Raw genomic sequence first — 19,009 nt, 5'->3', positions numbered from 1 at the left:
TTTCTTAGCATGGCCAATCAACCTAACCAGCACATCTTTGGACTGTGGGAGGAAACCGGAGTACCTGGAGGAAACCCACACAGACACAAGGAGAATGTGCAAACTCCACACAGACACTGACCCGAGCCAGGAATCGAACCCAGTACCCTGGAGGTGTGAAGCAGCAGTGCTAACCACTGTGCTACCGTGCCACCCAATGGGGGGAACAAAATCAGGATATCGAACTTTACGATCAGCCATGATCATAATGAATGCCGGAGCAGGCTCGAAGGGCCAAATGGTGTAGCCCTGCTTCTAGTTTCTATGTTTCTCTATGCGTTTGACCCAGCTTCCTGCCATGTCACTATGGCCAGTTAAGGGTGGCTCAGAGCAAACTCCTGGCTGTACAGTTCATGAGGCAATTGTACATTTCAGTACACATTCCTAATTCACAGTGTCTTTGTATATTGATTGTACAGCGCTCAGGGTGCACTGCAGCCACGCATCCATTACTAACATTGTTTTGAGCAAGCACAGCAAATAAAAACAGCAGCAGATTCTGAACAGAAACCTACAATTTTCTCACAGCACAAAGAAAAAGTTCCGTTAAAATGGTGACGCTGCCTAACCCCCAGACTAACAAATTTCAGGCTCCTCACAAAGTGCAAAGATAAACATTTTGGATTTGTTAGGCTAATAAAGAAACAGCCTGCACTGTTAAGAATATTCAATTCAGTGCCAACTAAGTTAAGAAAATGAAATCGAGGGGGGAAGAAAGAATGTATCAAGAGAGAGATAAAAGATTTTGGCATGCCCGCTATGACTCCCATCAACTTTTCCAGATGCCCCGTAGAAAGCACTCTTTCTGGCTGTAACACAGCTCCTGTTCTGTCTAAGGCCATAAGGAACTACAAAAGGTCATGAATGAAGCCCAGTTCTTCACACAAACCTGCCTCCCATCCATTGACTCTGTCTACACTTTCCACTGCCTTGGAAAAGCAGCCAGTATAATTAAGGACCTCAACCACCCCGGACATTCTCTCTTCCACCTTCTTCCGTCGGGAAAAAGATACAAAAGTTTGAGGTCACATACCAACCAACTCAAGAACAGCTTCTTACCTACTGCCATCAGAATTTTGAACGGACCTACCTCACAATAAGTTGATCTTTCTCTACACTCCAGCTATGACTGTAACACTACATTCTGCATCCTCTCCTTTCCTTCTCTATGTATGGTATGCTTTGTCTTTATAGCACGCAAGGAACAATACTTTTCACTGTATACTAATACATGTGGCAATAATAAATTAAATCAAAGAAAAGGTGATTTACTGTTTTAAAGACTGTCCAACAATGATTAAAATCTGAGCTGTATTTCTATTTCACACAGCTCAGCAATGTTCTCTATGATTTTTTTGGGGATGTTCAGGCAACTTTATTTTAAGAAGAGCGCAGTCTTTGTGATTATTTTTGTGCAGCCATTCAAACAGTCAACTTGTATACAGCCTGTGTAAGAACTTCACAAACTGAGACAAACAACTAGCTTGGAACAAAATTCAGCCCATTGTTGATTAGAATCATAGAATCCTATAGCGCAGGAGGCCATTCAGCCCATCGAGTTTGCACTGACCACAATCTATCCCCGTGCATTTACCCAGCTAATCCCCCTGACCTTAAGGGGCAATCTGGTATGGCCAATCCACATAACCCAAAATATCTTTGGAGTGTGGGAGGAAACAGGAGCACCCAGAGGAGACCCACACAAACACGGGGAGAATGTGCAAACTCCACTCAGTCACCATCCACCTAACCTGCAAAAATAACAGCAGTGGAAATACACAGTTATCCAGCTCACCTGTTCGGTCACCTTTTGGATTATGCTCGGGAGGGAAAATTCTTCTACTGCCCTAGGCAAAGGGAAAACACAAAACAATTACTATTTACTTAAATTATTACAACCAGATGGAATCTCCCAGAGACATACATGATTATGAAAAGCTCTTAACCACTTTAAAAATTATTAACTCGAGTGAATCTCCAAAGGCATTGCTCCAGAAGGTCAAACAACGTGCTATTTTAGTGGGATGAGAACCAGACTGATTCCTGGGAACGACAGGGCTTGTACTTACTGGAATTTATAACAGAAGGGATCTCATAGAAACATATAAAATCCTGATGGGGCTGGACAGGTTAGACATTGGAAGAATGCTCCCAGTGTTGGGGAAGTCCAGAACTAGGGGTCACAGTCTAAGAATAAGGGGTAAGCCATTCAGGACTGAGATGGGAAAGAACTTCTTCACTCAGAGTTGTGAACCTGTGGAATTCTCTACCACAGAAAGCTGTTTGGGCCAGTTTGTTAGATATGTTCAAAAGGGAACTGAACGCAGCCCTTGTGGCTAAAGAGGTCAAGGTGTATGGAGGGAAAGCGGAGTGGGATACTGAAAGTGAATGATCAGCCATGATCATATTGAAGGGTGGTGCAGGCTCAAAGGACTGAATAGTCAACTCTGCACCCATTTTCTATGTTTCGAGAATCCCTACAGTACAGAAGGAGGCCATTTGGCCTGCAAACTGACAACAATCCCACTCAAGTCCTATCGCCATAACTCCATATATTTACCCTGCTAATCCCCCAACACTATGGGGCAATTTAGCCTGGCAAATCCACCTAGCCCGCACACCTCTGGACTGTGGGAGGAAACCAGAGTATCCGGAGAGAATCCATGCAAAAATGAGATGCTACCCCCAAACATTCTGCCATGCAAAATACATTACATTATTCTGAGACCAAACAATACATGGATGTCCTTTTAAAGTTACAAATTTTAATCAATAGATGTGCAAAAAAAAAGTTTGTTAAAAGTCATTGATAACATTCCACTTTCTTTCATTAAAAAAAACTCATTTTTATTACGGGCAATAAAATCATCAATCATCCAGCCCCTTCACGGTATCAATATCTAAAACTATAAACATTTGAAAACCTCTTAATTTTAAGTAAATAAACATTGTGCAATTGACAGCATAGATCAGAGAGCCCAGCACCGTCAAACAAGCAATGTTTTCTCTGGTACTCAGGCATTTCAATAGGGTAATAGATTTCTGGGCTTTTGGCCAAGCTTCACTTTATATTTCTTGCCTGGGAGCCCTAACATCATAGAATCCCTACTGTGCAGAAGGAGGCCATTTGGCCCACTGAGCCCACACTAGACTTTTCGACAGCACATCTTACCCAAGACCAAACCCTGCCTCAATCCCAGTACCCCCACATATTTACCTGGCATTTCCCCTAATCTTGGGACACCAAAGGGCTTTTATCATGGCTAATCCACCAAACCTGCACATCCATTAAAGTGCAAGATCTCAGCACAGACAAATGTACTAAATGAAAGGTGAGCTCACACACTACAGTCATTCAGTACAAAGTGATTGTTAATTACACAGGCACAAGAACACTGTCTAGGATTTTTAATATTAAAGTATCAAGTATCAAATATTAAAAGTATGCGAGAAAGATGTTATCTTACCTCAGTTTATTCCATGGCATAAACCAGCGTAACTCTCTGTAGTTGCCACTATTGGCCATGGCCATCTTTGGTCTAATTAACAAAATCTTTCTGAAACAAATTTTTATGGTACAGAATTATTCTCTTTCAGAAAAATAAAGCACAAACAAAAACTAAGGGAATATCTTGTTCTTCAGCAATCACTCGCTAACATGTATGATTGTCCAGCTAAGAAACTCCATATCACTGGTCTTGGGTCCCTGCACGATGAACCAGATCTTATAATCACATCACTAACGGCACCCTTGGTAGGTGTTCCCAGGAGGTGGGTTTGGTCCTTGGACTGGTGATGTTTGGCACATGGGTAATAAAGTCACGATGCTGAATGCTAGTGAACAGCTGAAATATTTTATGTGATATTATATACATTAATTTACTACAAGACGATTGAAGCTTCAATCGTCCAGACCTTTTACAGTATCAATAACTGAAACTACAACAATTTGAAACCTCTTAATTTTGTGTAATAAACATTGTGCAACTGACAGCATAGATCAGAGATCTCAGTGCTCTCAAACAAGCAATGTTTTCCCTTGTGTTGCAATATATAATGACATTTAGAGGGAGGACATTTTGATTCAACCTGAAAGACAACAATAAGACTGGAGAAAAGGAGGATTGACAGAGGTGTACATGACTCTGACATTTTAGACAAAAATAAACAAAGAAAAGCTCTTCCCCGTTGGCTGATGATACAAAGACTAGGGGATACAGATTGTGTTTTTTGGCAGGGCTGCAGGAGATGTGAGGATTTTACGTAATGAGTGATAATAACTTGGAACTCACTATCTTTGAGAAATGGTGGAAGCAGACAGGATGAACGATTTCAAAAGGACATTGGATGGGCATTTGAGGGAAATCGATTTGTGAGACAACAGGGATAGAGCTGGGAACTACAGGGAATCGGCAAGGAACCACAGAATTAAAAAGTGATGCCTCACAGGAAGCCATTTAGCCTGGCTCTCCAAGTGAGCGACTCATCTAATGCCATTCGCCTGTCTTCTCCACTGAAAACAAAGCTCTGACAAAGAGTTATCCACGCTCAAAACCTTGGCTCTATTCTCTCTCCACAGATGCTGTCAGACCTGCTAAGATTTCCCAGCATTTTCTATTTTTTGTTCCAGATTCCCAGTATCCATAGTAATTTGCTTTTATCTAAAAATGTACAATGTTGGCCTATTGCTTGACATATGTGAACAAGCTTTTTGGCATTTTGAAGGAAAGACTTTTCTTTTTATCCTAAATAATTATTAAATCTACATATTGTTGAGCATGCTGCACATAGCAGCGATCCTTTGATGGCAGTGAAAGAAGAATGTTCACAATGTTTTCTTCTTTATTCTTTCATGAGATGTGATGTCGCTGAAAGGTCAGCATTTGTTGTCCATCACTAATCACCCTTGAATTGAATTGCCTGCTAGGCCATTTCAGAGGGCATTTAAGAGTCAACCACAATGCTGTGGCTCTGGAGTCACGTGTAGGCCAGACCAGGTAAGAATAGCAGGTTTCTTACCCTAAAGGACATCAGGAAACTAGTTGGGTATTTACAACGATCAATGGTAGTTTCAGATTCACCATTACTGGGACTAGCTTTCAATTCCAGCTTTTTAATTTCATTATTAATTTAAATTCCACCAGCTACGATGGTGGGCTTTGAACACATGTTCTAGGAACATTAGCCTGGGCCTCTGGATTGCTCCTCCAGCAATTTATCACGATACCGTGATCACACACCCCCAGTTGTGACATTGAACATAGAGTATAGGATCATAGAATCCTACAGTGCAGAACGAGGCCATTCGGCAGGCAATGGTGCAGAGGGACCTTGGGGTCCTTGTGCATGAGTTGCAAAAACCCAGCTTGCAGGTGCAGCAGGTGGTCAGGAAGGCGAATGGGATGCTGGCCTTCATAGCGAGGGAGATTGAATATAAAAGTAGGGAGGTCTTGCTGCAGCTGTATAGGGCATTGGTGAGGCCGCAGCTGGAGTACTGTGTGCAGTTTTGGGCGCCGTACTTACGCAAGGATATTTTGGCCTTGGAGGGAGTGCAGAGGAGGTTTACTAGGCTGATACCGGAGTTGAGGGGGTTGAGCTATGAGGAGAGGCTGAATAAACTAGGCTTGTACTCGTTAGAGTTTAGAAGAATGAGGGGAGATCTCATTGAGACGTATAAGATGATGAATGGGATGGATAGGATAGAGGTGGAGAGACTCTTCCCGCTCAGAAAGGATAATAGGACTAGGGGGCACAACCTCAAGATAGAGGGGGTGCGGTTTAGAACGGAGTTGAGGAGGAACTTCTTCACTCAAAGGGTGGTGAATCTCTGGAATTCTCTGCCCGTTGAAGTGGTGGAGGCTGCCTCGCTAAATATTTTTAAGACACGGGTTGATGGGTTTTTGATAAGAGAGGGGATTAAGGGTTATGGGGAGAGGGCGGGAATGTGGAACTGAGCCACGACAGATCAGCCATGATCTTATTGAATGGCGGGGCAGGCTCGAAGGGCTAGATGGCCGACTCCTGCTCCTATTTCTTATGTTCTTATGTTCTTATGAGTCTGCACTGACCACAATCCCACCCAGGTCCCTATCCCCAAAACCCCATGCATTAACCCTAACTAGTCCCCCTGACACTACGGGGCAATTTAGTATGGCCAATCCATCTAACCTGCGCATCTTTGGACTGTGGGAGGAAACCGGAGCAAACCCATGCAGACACAGGGAGAAAGTGCAAACTCCACACAGACAGCGATCCAAGCCGGGAATCGAACCTGGCTCCCTGGCGCTGTGAGGCAGCAATGCTAACCACTGTGCCACCGTGCAGCCCATCATTCAAATCGCAGGATATGGACATGATATCATTCAAACCACTGAAAAATGCGGCAAGTGTTTAGTGTTTGAAAAATTGCTACAATTTTTAGTGGAAAATAGAAGTTAAATAAAATTCTCATCAATAATATTAAACAATTATCAAAAATACTTGATATAAAACAACTTACTTGTTGAGAAAGATCACTCGACAATTGTAGAGGGCATTTCTGTGCATGATTGGCCTGCGTTGTATGAAAAAGATAGAGGATTAAAAGCAATTACAGTGAAGCTGAGTTTATGCAACTAGTCTTCAATTATTTCCTTGATTTTATAATTTTTTAACAATAGAGGGATGGGGTAAAATCTGAGAGCGGGATCTCATTGCCTCACGAGATCTTCCACCAGCAACGCCATTTTTGCCCACAACGATTACCAACAGAAAATCCCGCGAGCCTGCAGGAATGAGAATCTCGGCAGCGAGATCTCAATCTCAGATTTTTCCTGCCCCTTGCCAGCGACGCACATTTAAGTAAATTTGAATTTATTAAAGAGTTTCCCTGCCCTGAGTTTGCCCGAAGTAATCACGTCGGTGAGGTTTACAGCCACTACTGCAAAATGGAAAGCTGTCAAGGTGAACCCCGCCAGGGGAGCAACAGTAAATATAGCCCCCTCAGGGGGACTGAGACATAAGAACATAAGAACATAAGAAATAGGAGCAGGAGTAGGCCATCTAGCCCTTCGAGCCTGCCCCGCCATTCAATAAGATCATGGCTGAGCAGTATCCTGGCACTGCCAAGGGGCTTTGCAAGGGGCAAGACATTTGGGCAGCTCCATTGGTGGGATTCCCATTGTGTGAAGAAGAAATTAGATATAGCTCTTGGGGCTGAAGGGATCATGATATTGAATTTGATGAACACTCATGATTAGAGTGAATGGAAGAATTGGCTCGAAGGGCCAACTGGCCCACTCCTGGTTCTCGTTTCTATGTTACTCATAGAGACAGGATTAGGATGCTGAACTTTGAGCCAGAGGAACACAATTCTTGAGCGAGAGTCTTCAAATGAACTAATTAATTATCACCATTATTGACCAACCGACTCTGCTGCACTAGCTGTAAAAGGAGAATAATTTTGTGCCATTCCAGCAGGGAATGGTTAGCCCATCCCTACCGAAGCCCATGTTTCTCCCAGTGTAGAGTAACAAATCAAAAACTGGGAGGCGATTCTCCCCAAGCTCGGGAGACTCCAGCGGAGGCTGTCTAGCGGACTTCCTGAAAGGCACCACAGCCTCCACACACCTCCATCTAATTCAATTCCCCTTTCTGCTGCCTGCTATCTTAGACTGAATCTGATGGTCTGCAACCTCAGTGTCCTGTTCACTGCTGAATTAAATGCACTACTGTGCATTACCGTGCCTACCTGTCTTCCTCTATCCGGTTTGCTCCGGTTTCCTCCCATAGTCCAAAGATATGCGGGTTGGATGGATTGGCCATACTAAATTGTCACACGAATGTGACATTCACATTCTTGTCACCATCAGGCTGAACTTTGGCAACATTCTCCACCCCTCACTTTAGATCTCACCCATTTTCACCCTGTGTTTCAACCCACTGACCATTAAACTAGCCATGTCTACTATTATAAACCCTGCTCTGGTCCCACCTTCTAAGCCATACCCCTGACATTCTCCCACTCTTCTGCCTGCCTTGCTGTAGCCCTTACCATTACTGAAAGCCTCCTGAAACTAATTTCTTAGACTAAAGCTTCAGTCTAAGAGACCATAAGCTCACTCTGTAACCCCTTCATCCCACTTTGAAAAGCCTTTTATGAGGCAAAGGTCTAACAGAATTATAAAATGTTGTTGGCAAGGGATTCCAGAGCAATAATTCAAACAGCACCAACAACACTTTTCAGTGCAAGGTGCAACTTGCACCAAAAATCACCACCATACAGTCACTGATATAATTCCTTGTAACTCTGCAATCATAGGACTTACGGAACTTTATTATGGAGAGAACAGTCAGATATAGCAAAAAGAATTAATTGCAGCGAGCTGGATGAAGTCATCCAGAATTTCCTGATTATGTTGATCATTCCCTTATCTACTACCTCCATAATCTTTCCCCCAATCAACCTGGTATAAGAACATAAAATACCTTAAATCCCCTTATCAATCAGCACAATTCTGAAAAGAACACAACGGGCAGGATTTTATTGTTCCACCCAACATGGGAATCGGAGGGGGAGAGGGGCGGACCATGGAAAGGTCCGTTGACTTTGGGCGGGTTTTCCGGTTTCAGGATGAGCGAGGCCGGAAAATCCCACCCGTTAATATGTTTCTCAGTACAATATTGCTGCATTTTTAATTCATGCGTTAACGTCTAAAAAGGTTAATGATCATGTTAAAATAATGCAAAGGGCATTATTGTGTCTGATTAAATATTAAAATGCAGATCATTATTTCACCCCTCACAAATCTAAAATCCCTGCTTTAATGGCAGTGAGGTCATTTTAATGTGATTACCGAATTGACAGTTTAACTCTAATTGCACTCACATTCCTACATCGCACATTATGTCTTCAGTGACCGGAGAGACCAAGAGTTCTGCCAGCATTTGAAACGAGTGGAGAACGGTATCAGATTCCAAGTAGTGATCGGCACAGCCAAAGCCACTGAGAAGGAAAAACAAAGCACAGAATAACTTTTACTGTAAGGGAAGTTAAAGAATTCTTAAATCAGTACGTCAAGTAGATCTGTTCAATCTAAAGACTCAGAATTTTCATCACTGGAGGAGAGAAGAGCCATAACAGTCGTTATGGCGGCACAGTGGCACAGTGGTTAGCATTGCTGCCTCTCAGAGCCAGGGACCTGGGTTCGATTCCCAGCTTGGGTCACTGTCTGTGTGGAGTTTGCACGTTCTCCCTGTATCTGCGTGGGTTTCCTCCGGGTGCTCCGGTTTCCTCCCATACTCCAAAGATGTGCAGGTTAGGTGGACTGGCCATGCTAAATTGCCCCTTAGTGTCAGGGGGAAATAGCTAGGGTAAATGCATGAGGTTATGGGGATAGAGCCCGGGTGGGATTGTGGTCGGTGCAGATGCGAAGGGCCAAATAGCCTCCTTCTGCTGTAGGGGTCCTATGATAGTTATCATTTCCATTGTAACACCATCTTGTGCATGAATACAATGAAGTGTGTTGAGAAATAGCATTAAGCAAACAAAAGACTACATCCCCATGCTTGCCGCGTGCTTTGTACCAGCTTTCAGGTTGGACTCTTTCTCACAGTTCATCACCAAAGACCACGAGAGAACATTGCTAGGGAGAAATCGACAAGCCTACTGTTAAAGGCTTGAAAATGCGAGGCTAAGAATGGACAGCCAGCATGTATTTGTTAATGTGTTTCACTAGCCTGATCAAGTTTATTTTTAAATGAAGTAACAAAACGGATTTACAAAGGTAGTGCTGTAAATGGTATTTCTAAAGATATTTGTTTAAAAAAAAAACATATCATGGACTTGTTCCAAAAATAGACTTACAAAGTTTCAAAGGAATAGCAGCACTTTGCATAATTGACTAATTGGAGGCAGGGCATGGAAATGAGTGGCGAGGTATGCAATGGGGTTTCCCTGGAATTAATATTTGGATCACTGCTTCTCTCCTTGCACATAAATGGCCTCTTTAAATTCTTTCACAGGATGTGGGCTTCAGTGGCTCTGCCAGCATTTATTGTCCATCCCCGATTCCCCTTGAATCAGTGGTGGTGAGCCTCCTTCTTGAACCACTGAAAGCTTGTGGCATGGGTACCATTAGAACATAGAACATAACAGCGCAGAACAGGCCCTTCGGCCCACGATGTTGCGGCGACCAGTTAAAAAACAATGACCCTCTAACCTAAACCAATCCCTTTTCATCCATAAACCTGTCCACGGATCTCTTAAACGCCCCCAAACTAGGCGCATTTACAACTGCAGCAGGCAGGGCATTCCAATCCCTCACCACCCTCTGGGTAAAGAACCTACCCCTGACATCCATCCTATAACTACCTCCCCTTAATTTAAAGCCATGCCCCCTCGTGCTAGCTTTCTCCATCCGAGGAAAAAGGCTATCACTATCCACCCTATCTAAACCTCTAATCATCTTATATGTTTCAATAAGATCCCCTCTTAGCCGCCTTCTTTCTAGCGAAAACAACCCCAAATCCCTCAGTCTCTCCTCATAGGACCTCCCCTACATACCAGGCAACATCCTGGTAAACCTCCTCTGCACCCTCTCCAAAGCCTCCACATCCTTCCTATAATGTGGGGACCAGAACTGCACACAATACTCCAAGTGCAGCCGCACCAGAGTTGTGTACAGTTACAACATGATGCTGCGACTCCTAAATTCAATCCCCCTACCAATAAACACCAAGACACCGTATGCCTTCTTAACAACCTTATCTACTTGATTCCCTACTTTCAAGGATCTATGTACACATACACCTAGACCCCTCTGTTCATCCACACTATTCAGAGTCCTCCCGTTAGCCCTATACTCGACACATCTGTTATTCCTACCAAAGTGAATTACCTCACACTTCTCCGCATTAAACTCCATCCGCCACCTCTCGGCCCAGCTCTGCAACCTGTCTAAGTCTCCCTGCAAACTATGACACCCTTCCTCACTATCTACCACACCTCCGACTTTGGTGTCATCAGCAAATTTACTAATCCACCCAGCTATACCCTCATCCAGATCATTAATAAAAATTACAAACAGCAGTGGCCCCAAAACAGATCCCTGAGGCACACCACTCATAACTGAACTCCATGACGAATATTTACCATCAACCACCACCCTCCGTCTCCTATCTGCTAGCCAATTCCTGATCCAATTTCCTAGATTACCCTCAATCCCATACATCTGCATTTTCTGCAGAAGCCTACCATGGTGAACCTTATCAAATGCCTTACTAAAATCCATATATACCATGTCAACTGCCTTTCCCCCATCCACCTCTTTGGTCACTTTCTCAAAAAACTCAATAAGGTTAGTAAGGCACGACCTACCCGCTACAAAACCATGCTGACTATCTCCAATCAATTCATTACTCTCCAAATAACTATAAATCCTATCCCTAATAATTTTTTCTAAAACCTTGCCCACAACAGAAGTAAGACTCACCGGTCTATAATTCCCGGGGAAGTCTCTGTTCCCCTGCTTAAACAATGGGACAACATTCGCTATCCTCCAATCTTCCGGTACTATACCTGAGACCAACGACGACCTGAAGATCAGAGCCAGAGGCTCTGCAATCACCTCTCTTGCCTCCCAGAGAATCCTAGGGTAAATCCCGTCCGGACCAGGGGACTTATCTATTTTCAAACCCTCAAGAATATCCAGCACATCCCCCTTATCAACTGCAATACTGTCTAGGTTACACCCCTGCAACCCAGTGTTCTCCTCAGCTACATTCATGTCCCCCTGCGTGAACACCGAAGAGAAATATTGGAAATATTTGCAAAGAGAAATATTGGAAAGAGAAATATTGGAGAAATATTAGGAACGGAGATCCCGGATTTTGACCCAGCGACAGTCATGGACCTGGGCACAGAGAGTAAAATTTCATAAAGTTTGCAGATACCTAAATGGCACCATTTTTCAGAGGAGTGAAAGGGCAAGAGAGGTGCCTGAGGACGCCTACGGACAAATCTTTAAAAGGTGACAGAATAAACTGAAAGGGCGGTTCAATATGTGCATGGGTTATTTGACTTTGTAAATGGCCCTCTTTCAATTTATATATTATCACCACTATATTGGGATACAGTGAAAAGTATTGTTTCTTCCATGCTATACAGACAAAACACACTGTTCATACAGTACATAGGAGAGAAGGAAAGGAGAGGGAGCAGAATATAGTGTTGCGGTCATAGTTAGGATGCAGAGAAAGATCAGCTTAATATAAGCTAGGGCCATTCAAAAGTTTGATGGCAGCAGAGAAGCTGTTCTTGAATCAGTTGGTGATCTCAAGCTTTTGCATCTTTTTCCAGGTGGAAGAGAGTATGTCCGAGGTGCGTGAGGTCCTTGATTATGCTGGCTGCTTTTCCGAAGCAGCAGGAAGTGTAGACGGAGTCAATGGACAGGAGGCTGGTTTGCATGATGGACTGGGAACAAGAAAGTGATGCTAAACATCTACAGGTCTTAGTTTAAGTATTGAGTACAATTTTGTGCACTATACAATGTCAAAGAAAGGATGCAAAGGAGATTTATTAGGGTAATAACAAAGATGATGGACTTCAGTTTTATGGCGATTGAAGAAGCTGAGATTCTCCAGAGCAGAGAAAGTTAAAGGAGTACCTAAAAGAGATTTCAAAGTTCTAAGGGTCTTAACAGAGCAAACAAGTTTATCCTGGCAAGTGGGTTGATACAGTAAAAAGTCTGACAACACCAGGTTTTAGTCCAACCTATTTATTTGATAATATTCTCACAAGCTTTCGAGGGGTTACCCTCTTCGTCAGGTGAATAGAGGTTGAATGGTTGATAACCAGGGATTATAGGTTGAAAACAATCAGCAGGAGAATAACTTGGGGAAATAAGGAGAATTAAAGTGAAAGTAAAAGTTTATTTATTCGTGTCACAAGTAGGCTTACATTAACCCTGCAATGAAGTTACCGTGGAAATCCACTAGTCGCCACACTCCAGCACCTGTTTGGTTACACCGTGGGAGAATTTTAGCACAGCCAGTGCACTTAATCAGCACATCTTTCGGACTGTGGAAGGAAACCGGAGCACCCAGAGGAAACCCATGCAGACTTGGGGAGAAAGTGCAAATCCACACATACAGTCACCCAAGCCAGGAATCGAACCCAGGTCTCTGGCACTGTGAGGCAGCAGCACTAACCACTATGACACCGTGCCTTGTTTAACAAAGGAAAAGTCTGGAACATATTATCTGAAACATCAGTGGAAGCAGATTCAATATGAATTTCCAATACACAATAGGAAATAGAAATTGGTTCTGAAGGGACTCAAGAGGCTGGGGAACCTGGAACACGGGAGGAACAGTTCAAGATAAAGGGACAATCACTTAGAACTGGGATGAGGAAAAATTTCCTCAAAGGGTTACAAATCTTTGGAATTTTTTATCCCAGGGGACTGTGGATGCTCCATCATTGAATATATTTCAGGATAAGATGGGTGGATTTTTGGTCTCCCAGGGAATTGAGGAAAATGAGGAGTGGGCAAGAAAGTTGGAGTTGAAGCTGACGATCAGATTGAATGGTGGAGCAGATGCGACAGGCCGTGTAGCCTGCTCTGTTAGCTTCAGTTTCTTAGAACGAATTTACAGGGTTATGGGGCTAAAGCTGAGTTATGGGACAAATTTGGACATCTTGTCTACAGATAAGAGAACAGAAAATGTCGGAAAAACTCAGCAGGTCAGGCAGCATCTCTGGAGAGAGAAACAGAATTTATGTTCTGACTCTAATATGACTCTTACCTCCCCCCGCTTCCCCACGAGTGGTGAAAGCCCCACCAAGTACTGTTCATGTAGTTTCCAGGTACAAGGGAACACCTGCACCTCCAATCTCCAGCATCGTAATTCGGACACACAATATCACCGTTCCTTCACTGTTACTGGGTCAAAATCCTGGAATTCCCCCGCAAGCAACATTGTGGGGGTAACTTCACTACATGGGCTGCAGTGATTCTTGATGACATGCAGGGATGGGCAGTACAGGTTGGCCTTTCGAGCATGATCAGGGGTTTATCGGCAGCAGCCAGGAGGTTGTGATTCTTGCCTGCTTTTCTTCTCTGCCACCCTGTCATGGTAAAAAGTCTGACAACACCAGGTTTTAGTCCAACCGATTTATTTGATAATACTCACAAGCTTTCGAGGGGACTGCCTGACGAAGAGGCAGTCCCCTCGAAAGCTTGTGAGTATTATCAAATAAATCGGTTGGACTAAAACCTGGTGTTGTCAGACTTTTTACTGTGTTTACGCCAGTCCAACGCCGGCACTCCCACATCATGACCCTGTCATGGTTCCAGGAGTGCAGCAGACGGATGATCAAATGTGGACTCTTTCTAGCCAGGCTCAGCTCCACATTGTCTTTAACTAAGACAATGGTACGGCACGGTAGCACAGTGGTTAGCACTGCTGCTTCACAGCTCCAAGGACGTGGGTTCGATTCCTGGCTTGGATCACTGTCTGTGTGGAATTTGCACGTTCTCCTCGTGCCTGCGTGGGTTTCCTCTGGGCGCTCCAGTTTCCTTCCACAGTGCGAAGATGTGCGGGTTAGGTTGATTGGCCGTGAAACAAAAAATTGCCCTTAGTGTCCTGAAATGTGTAGGTTAGAGGGATTAGTGGGTAAATATATGGGGATAGGGTCTGGGTGGGATTGTGGTCGGTGCAGACTCAATGGGCCAAATGGCCTCTTTCTGTACTGTATAGTTTCTATGTTTCTTACTGAGACAACAGGGAATCTCCCAAACATTTTAAACTAATTTCCTTCTGTGGGGTTAAAGGGTCACCAGCTGTAGTGGTTTGCCAGCAAACAAAGTGATTCATATACCACATGAACAAGTACTCTTCAAATATAATTTATTATGAATTTCCATTTTTAGCAAAGCAAATTAATCAATATGATCTTATTCTTACTGATCTTTGTTCATCAAACTAGCCTCTTGTCCATATATAATTCCAGAATCATTGTCACATTGCTGTTTGTGGGGCTTTATCTGCAAATTTGCTACCATGTTTTCTACCTCACACCAGTAACACTACAAAAATACTTCTCTGTGAAGAAGTGTCTTATTGGACGCTCAATGTCAACTCTGTTTCTCTCACCACAGATGCTACCAGACCTGTTGAGTTTCTCCTGCACCCTCTGTTTTTACTCCAAATTAGGGCGGCAATCCATTGTGCAAGTTGCTGTCTTCAGAATCCCTGCAGTGCAAAAGGAGGCCATTTGGCCCATTGAGCCTGCAGCGACAACAATTCCACCCAGGCCCTATCCCCTAACCCATGCATTTACCCTGCCAATCCCCCGACACTAAGGGGAAATTTAGCATGGCCAATCCACCTAACCCGCACATCTTTGGAGTGTGGGAGGAAACCGGAGCACCCAGAGGAAACCCACGCAGATACTAGGAGAATGTGCAAACTCCAGACAGGCAGAATTGAACTCAGGTCCCTGGCGCTGTGAGACAGCACTGCTAACCACTGTACCACCCCAATTTTTTTTTTAGTTCTCTTTAAAACATTATTTCTTTTTCCTGTTGGTCATGTCTCTTTAATTCACAAAACCTGACCTTGACACAAGGCCCTGAAATACTTGCAGCCAGTCCCCACAACACAGTGAATGGAAATAGAATGGGGATTGGTACTGATCTCACTGTGGATTGGCCATATCCATGTTTTAAATGGCACCGGAGCATGGCGACTCTTTGCGAACTATGTATGGCATGGTTTGTACGGATAGCATGCAAAACAATACTTTTCGCTGTGTCTCTGTACCTGTGACAAAAAAAAATCAAATCAAGGTACTTCATTGGTTGTAAAATGCTTTGGGATCATCTGAAGTTATGAAAGGAGCCAAATAAAACTATTTTTAAATTTAAAAAATATATTTTCCTTACTTACCAGATTTCCAGTTCAGGTCCCAGTCTGTATCTTGCCCCTTTTGATTTTGCTATTTCAATACCTGCATATTTTGAAAAATATTTTTCTTAAACAAGAATACATTGAGAACCTGTTCATTGGGTTGTTTAAACCCTTCAGTTTTGACCAAGCACATAAATGAATGGGTTATAAAACAGGTTGTGAAAGAGACAGAGATAAAGATAAAGGGAGGAAAAACAAAATGAGACAGAAAGAACAAGACAGAGAGAGGTCAGATAGAGATGGACTTTTGAGAAAACAATTCTGAATGGTTTGACATGTCCCACAGCTATGGTGGATTCCAGCTTTGCCACAATAAGTTTATTTATTAGTGTCACGCTGCAATGGAGTTACTGTGAAAATCCCCTAGTTTCCACACTCCAGCGCTTGTTCGGGTGCACTGAGGGAGAATTTAGCACGGCCAATGCACCTAACCAGTACGTCTTTCAGGCTGTGGGAGGAAACCGGAGCACCCGGAGGTAACCCACACAGACATGGGGAGAACGTGCAGACTCCGCCCAGACAATAACTCAAACCAGGAATCGAACCTTGATCCCTGGCACTTTGAGGCAGCAGTGCTAACCATTGTGCCAGCAACCTTGAAGTAATCTTCACAATCCTGTAGTCTTGATCACATCATTAGTTCAAAGCACAAAACAGAATCCTGAGAAAGAATTGGACAATTAAAATCACAGATAGATAGTTATTATTTAAAATATTGCATGGTTCTGGAAGTTCATCGACTTTTTAATGTTTCCTCAAACACAGACCATTAGCGATCCTCCCTGTACAAATTAATAAATTTCTCCCTGATAATGATCTGATTGTCAAAGTTATTTTTTCAACCTCTATCGCTGAAGGGTGAGATGAGGCTCTTGTGGAGCATTGACACAGCCATGGAGCAGTTGTGCCAAATGTACATTCATGTAACCCAGGTATCTGAAAGTTAGGTATCTTTTGTGCTTACAATTTCATACATGATGCCTAAATTAGCTTACTTCCAACTCTCCTACATTGCCCCATCTAAGATATGCATTGATTGGCAAGCAAGTTTTCAAAAGTATGACCACAGAATAGCACTCGGGCGGGCTCAAGATATCCTCATAGAATCCCTCCAGTGCAGAAGGAGGCCATTCAGCCCATTGAGTCTGCACTGACAATAATCCCATCCAGACCCTATCCCCGAAACCCCAATTATTTATCCTGCTAATCCAGCTAACATACACATCCTGGGACACAAAGACACAATTTATCATGGCCAATCAACCTAATCTGCACATCATTGGACTGTGGGAGGAAACTGGAGCGCCCAGAGGAAATTTACACAGACACAGGGAGAATGTGCAAACTCCACATAGACTGTGACCCAAGCCGAAAGTCAAACCCAGGTCTCTGGTGCTATGAAGCAGTAGTGCTAATCACTGTGCCATCATGCTACCCCATGTTGTGGCATTATTCCTAAGAAGAGCAGGGAATTATCTCCTGTGCCTTGGTCGATATTTTTCCATCAACCAACATCACTTCAACATCATCTGGTTATTCCTGTACTAACTCATTGAGGGACCGTGCGATGTACAAATTGTCTGCTTTCTGCTATATTACAACAGTGATTACGCTTCTAAATTAATTAATTGGTTCCCAAAGTGCTTTGGAGTGGCCGAGGACATGAACAGCACTTGATAAAAAAGGCAAAATACTGCCGCAGCTGGAAATCTGAAATAACAATAGAAAATGCTAGAAAAAGCTGAGCAGTTATGGCAGTGTCTGTGGAGAGAGAAACAGAGTCAAATACATCTCTTCTTCACTCTTGTTTCTCTCTCCACAGATGCTGCCATAACTGGTGAGTTTTTTTCATCAGTTTCAGTTTTTAGTTGCATATAAATGTTGAGTCTTCCTTTCTTTTCTTCTAGGTGAAAAATATCTGACTTTATAACCTTTAACTACAATCCCACGTTCAGGTGACTAAAACATGGTCATTTTCAAAGAATTTACTCAATTAAATTGAACGGGTTTGAAACCTATCAACTGTCATCTCAGACTTTTAATTAGTCCCACAAAAACTATACTTGTATTATGTTGTTCCTGCCTCTTTTCCTCAGACATATAAATCACCAGCCAAGTGTAAGATTTTGTTACACCGCAAATATGCTACTTGTTTTCAGTCTCATGATCAAGACACATGACTGCTGCTTTTATTTCCCAATAACAATGGGTCCAAGTTACACAAGCATACCCATTGTTTAACTCCTTAAATATTTAAACCTTTAGTCTAAACATCATAGAATCCCTACAGTGCAGAAGGAGGCCATTCGGCCCATTGAGTCTGCACAAAACCACAATCCCACCCAGCCCCTATTCCTGTAACTCCACATATTTACCCTGCTAATTCCCTGACACTGGGGTCAACTTAGCATGGCCAATCAACCTAACCCACACATCTTTGGACTGTGGGAGAAAACCGGAGCACCCGGAGGAAACCCACGCAGACACAAGGAGAATGTGTAAACTCCACACAGACAGTGACCCGAGGCCAGAACTGAACACGGGTCCCTGGTGCTGTGAGGCAGCAGTGCTCACCACCGGGCCACAGTGCTGTCCTCTACCACATTAGACAGGACTCTCAAGGCCTGCCCATTGGTGGGATCATCCAGTCCCACCACCCCCTTCTCCCCCATGGTGGATTCCCCAGTAGTGGGACAGGTGAGCCATGCAAAAGCCTATAGACTACAGCAAGACCAGAAGATCCCAACAACGGCCAATGGCTCTCCACATCCTCCGCAGGAAAACCCAGCACATGGAGATGGGGTGGTGGTGGTGGTGGGGGGGCTGGAAAATCCCGGCCATTGTAAATATCTCGCTACTAAAGGTGGGAAGGGCAGTAATGACTTGGATTTATACTGTATCTCACAAAACCTTGGGACAGCAGCCAATTTGCAAACAGCAATCTCCCGCAAACTGCAATGTAATAATGACCAGACTTCCCTTTTTTTAATATTCATTCATGGGACATAGGTGTCGCCAG

At 43.5% G+C, this 19,009-nt stretch overlaps 1 protein-coding gene across 1 annotated transcript in view; it reads right to left on the bottom strand.

The window, feature by feature from the left end:
• Positions 1-19,009, bottom strand: part of nadsyn1 (NAD synthetase 1) — a 58,026-nt gene that overhangs the window by 36,839 nt on the left and 2,178 nt on the right. Inside the window, exons 2-6 of the mRNA XM_080191545.1 lie at positions 15,970-16,030; positions 8,906-9,022; positions 6,539-6,592; positions 3,507-3,596; positions 1,835-1,886 (exon numbers count right to left, since the gene is read on the bottom strand). Of these exons, the coding sequence (XP_080047671.1) occupies positions 1,835-1,886; positions 3,507-3,596; positions 6,539-6,592; positions 8,906-9,022; positions 15,970-16,030 (374 nt within the window). The remainder of the gene's footprint in view (positions 1-1,834; positions 1,887-3,506; positions 3,597-6,538; positions 6,593-8,905; positions 9,023-15,969; positions 16,031-19,009) is intronic.

This window comes from Carcharhinus amblyrhynchos, chromosome 6 (genome assembly GCF_965287045.1).
Source record: "Carcharhinus amblyrhynchos chromosome 6, sCarAmb.v2.hapA, whole genome shotgun sequence".
Classification (NCBI taxonomy): Eukaryota; Metazoa; Chordata; class Chondrichthyes; order Carcharhiniformes; family Carcharhinidae; genus Carcharhinus; species Carcharhinus amblyrhynchos.
Note: the sequence above shows the minus strand (reverse complement) of the source record. Positions and strands in the feature narration are given on the sequence as shown.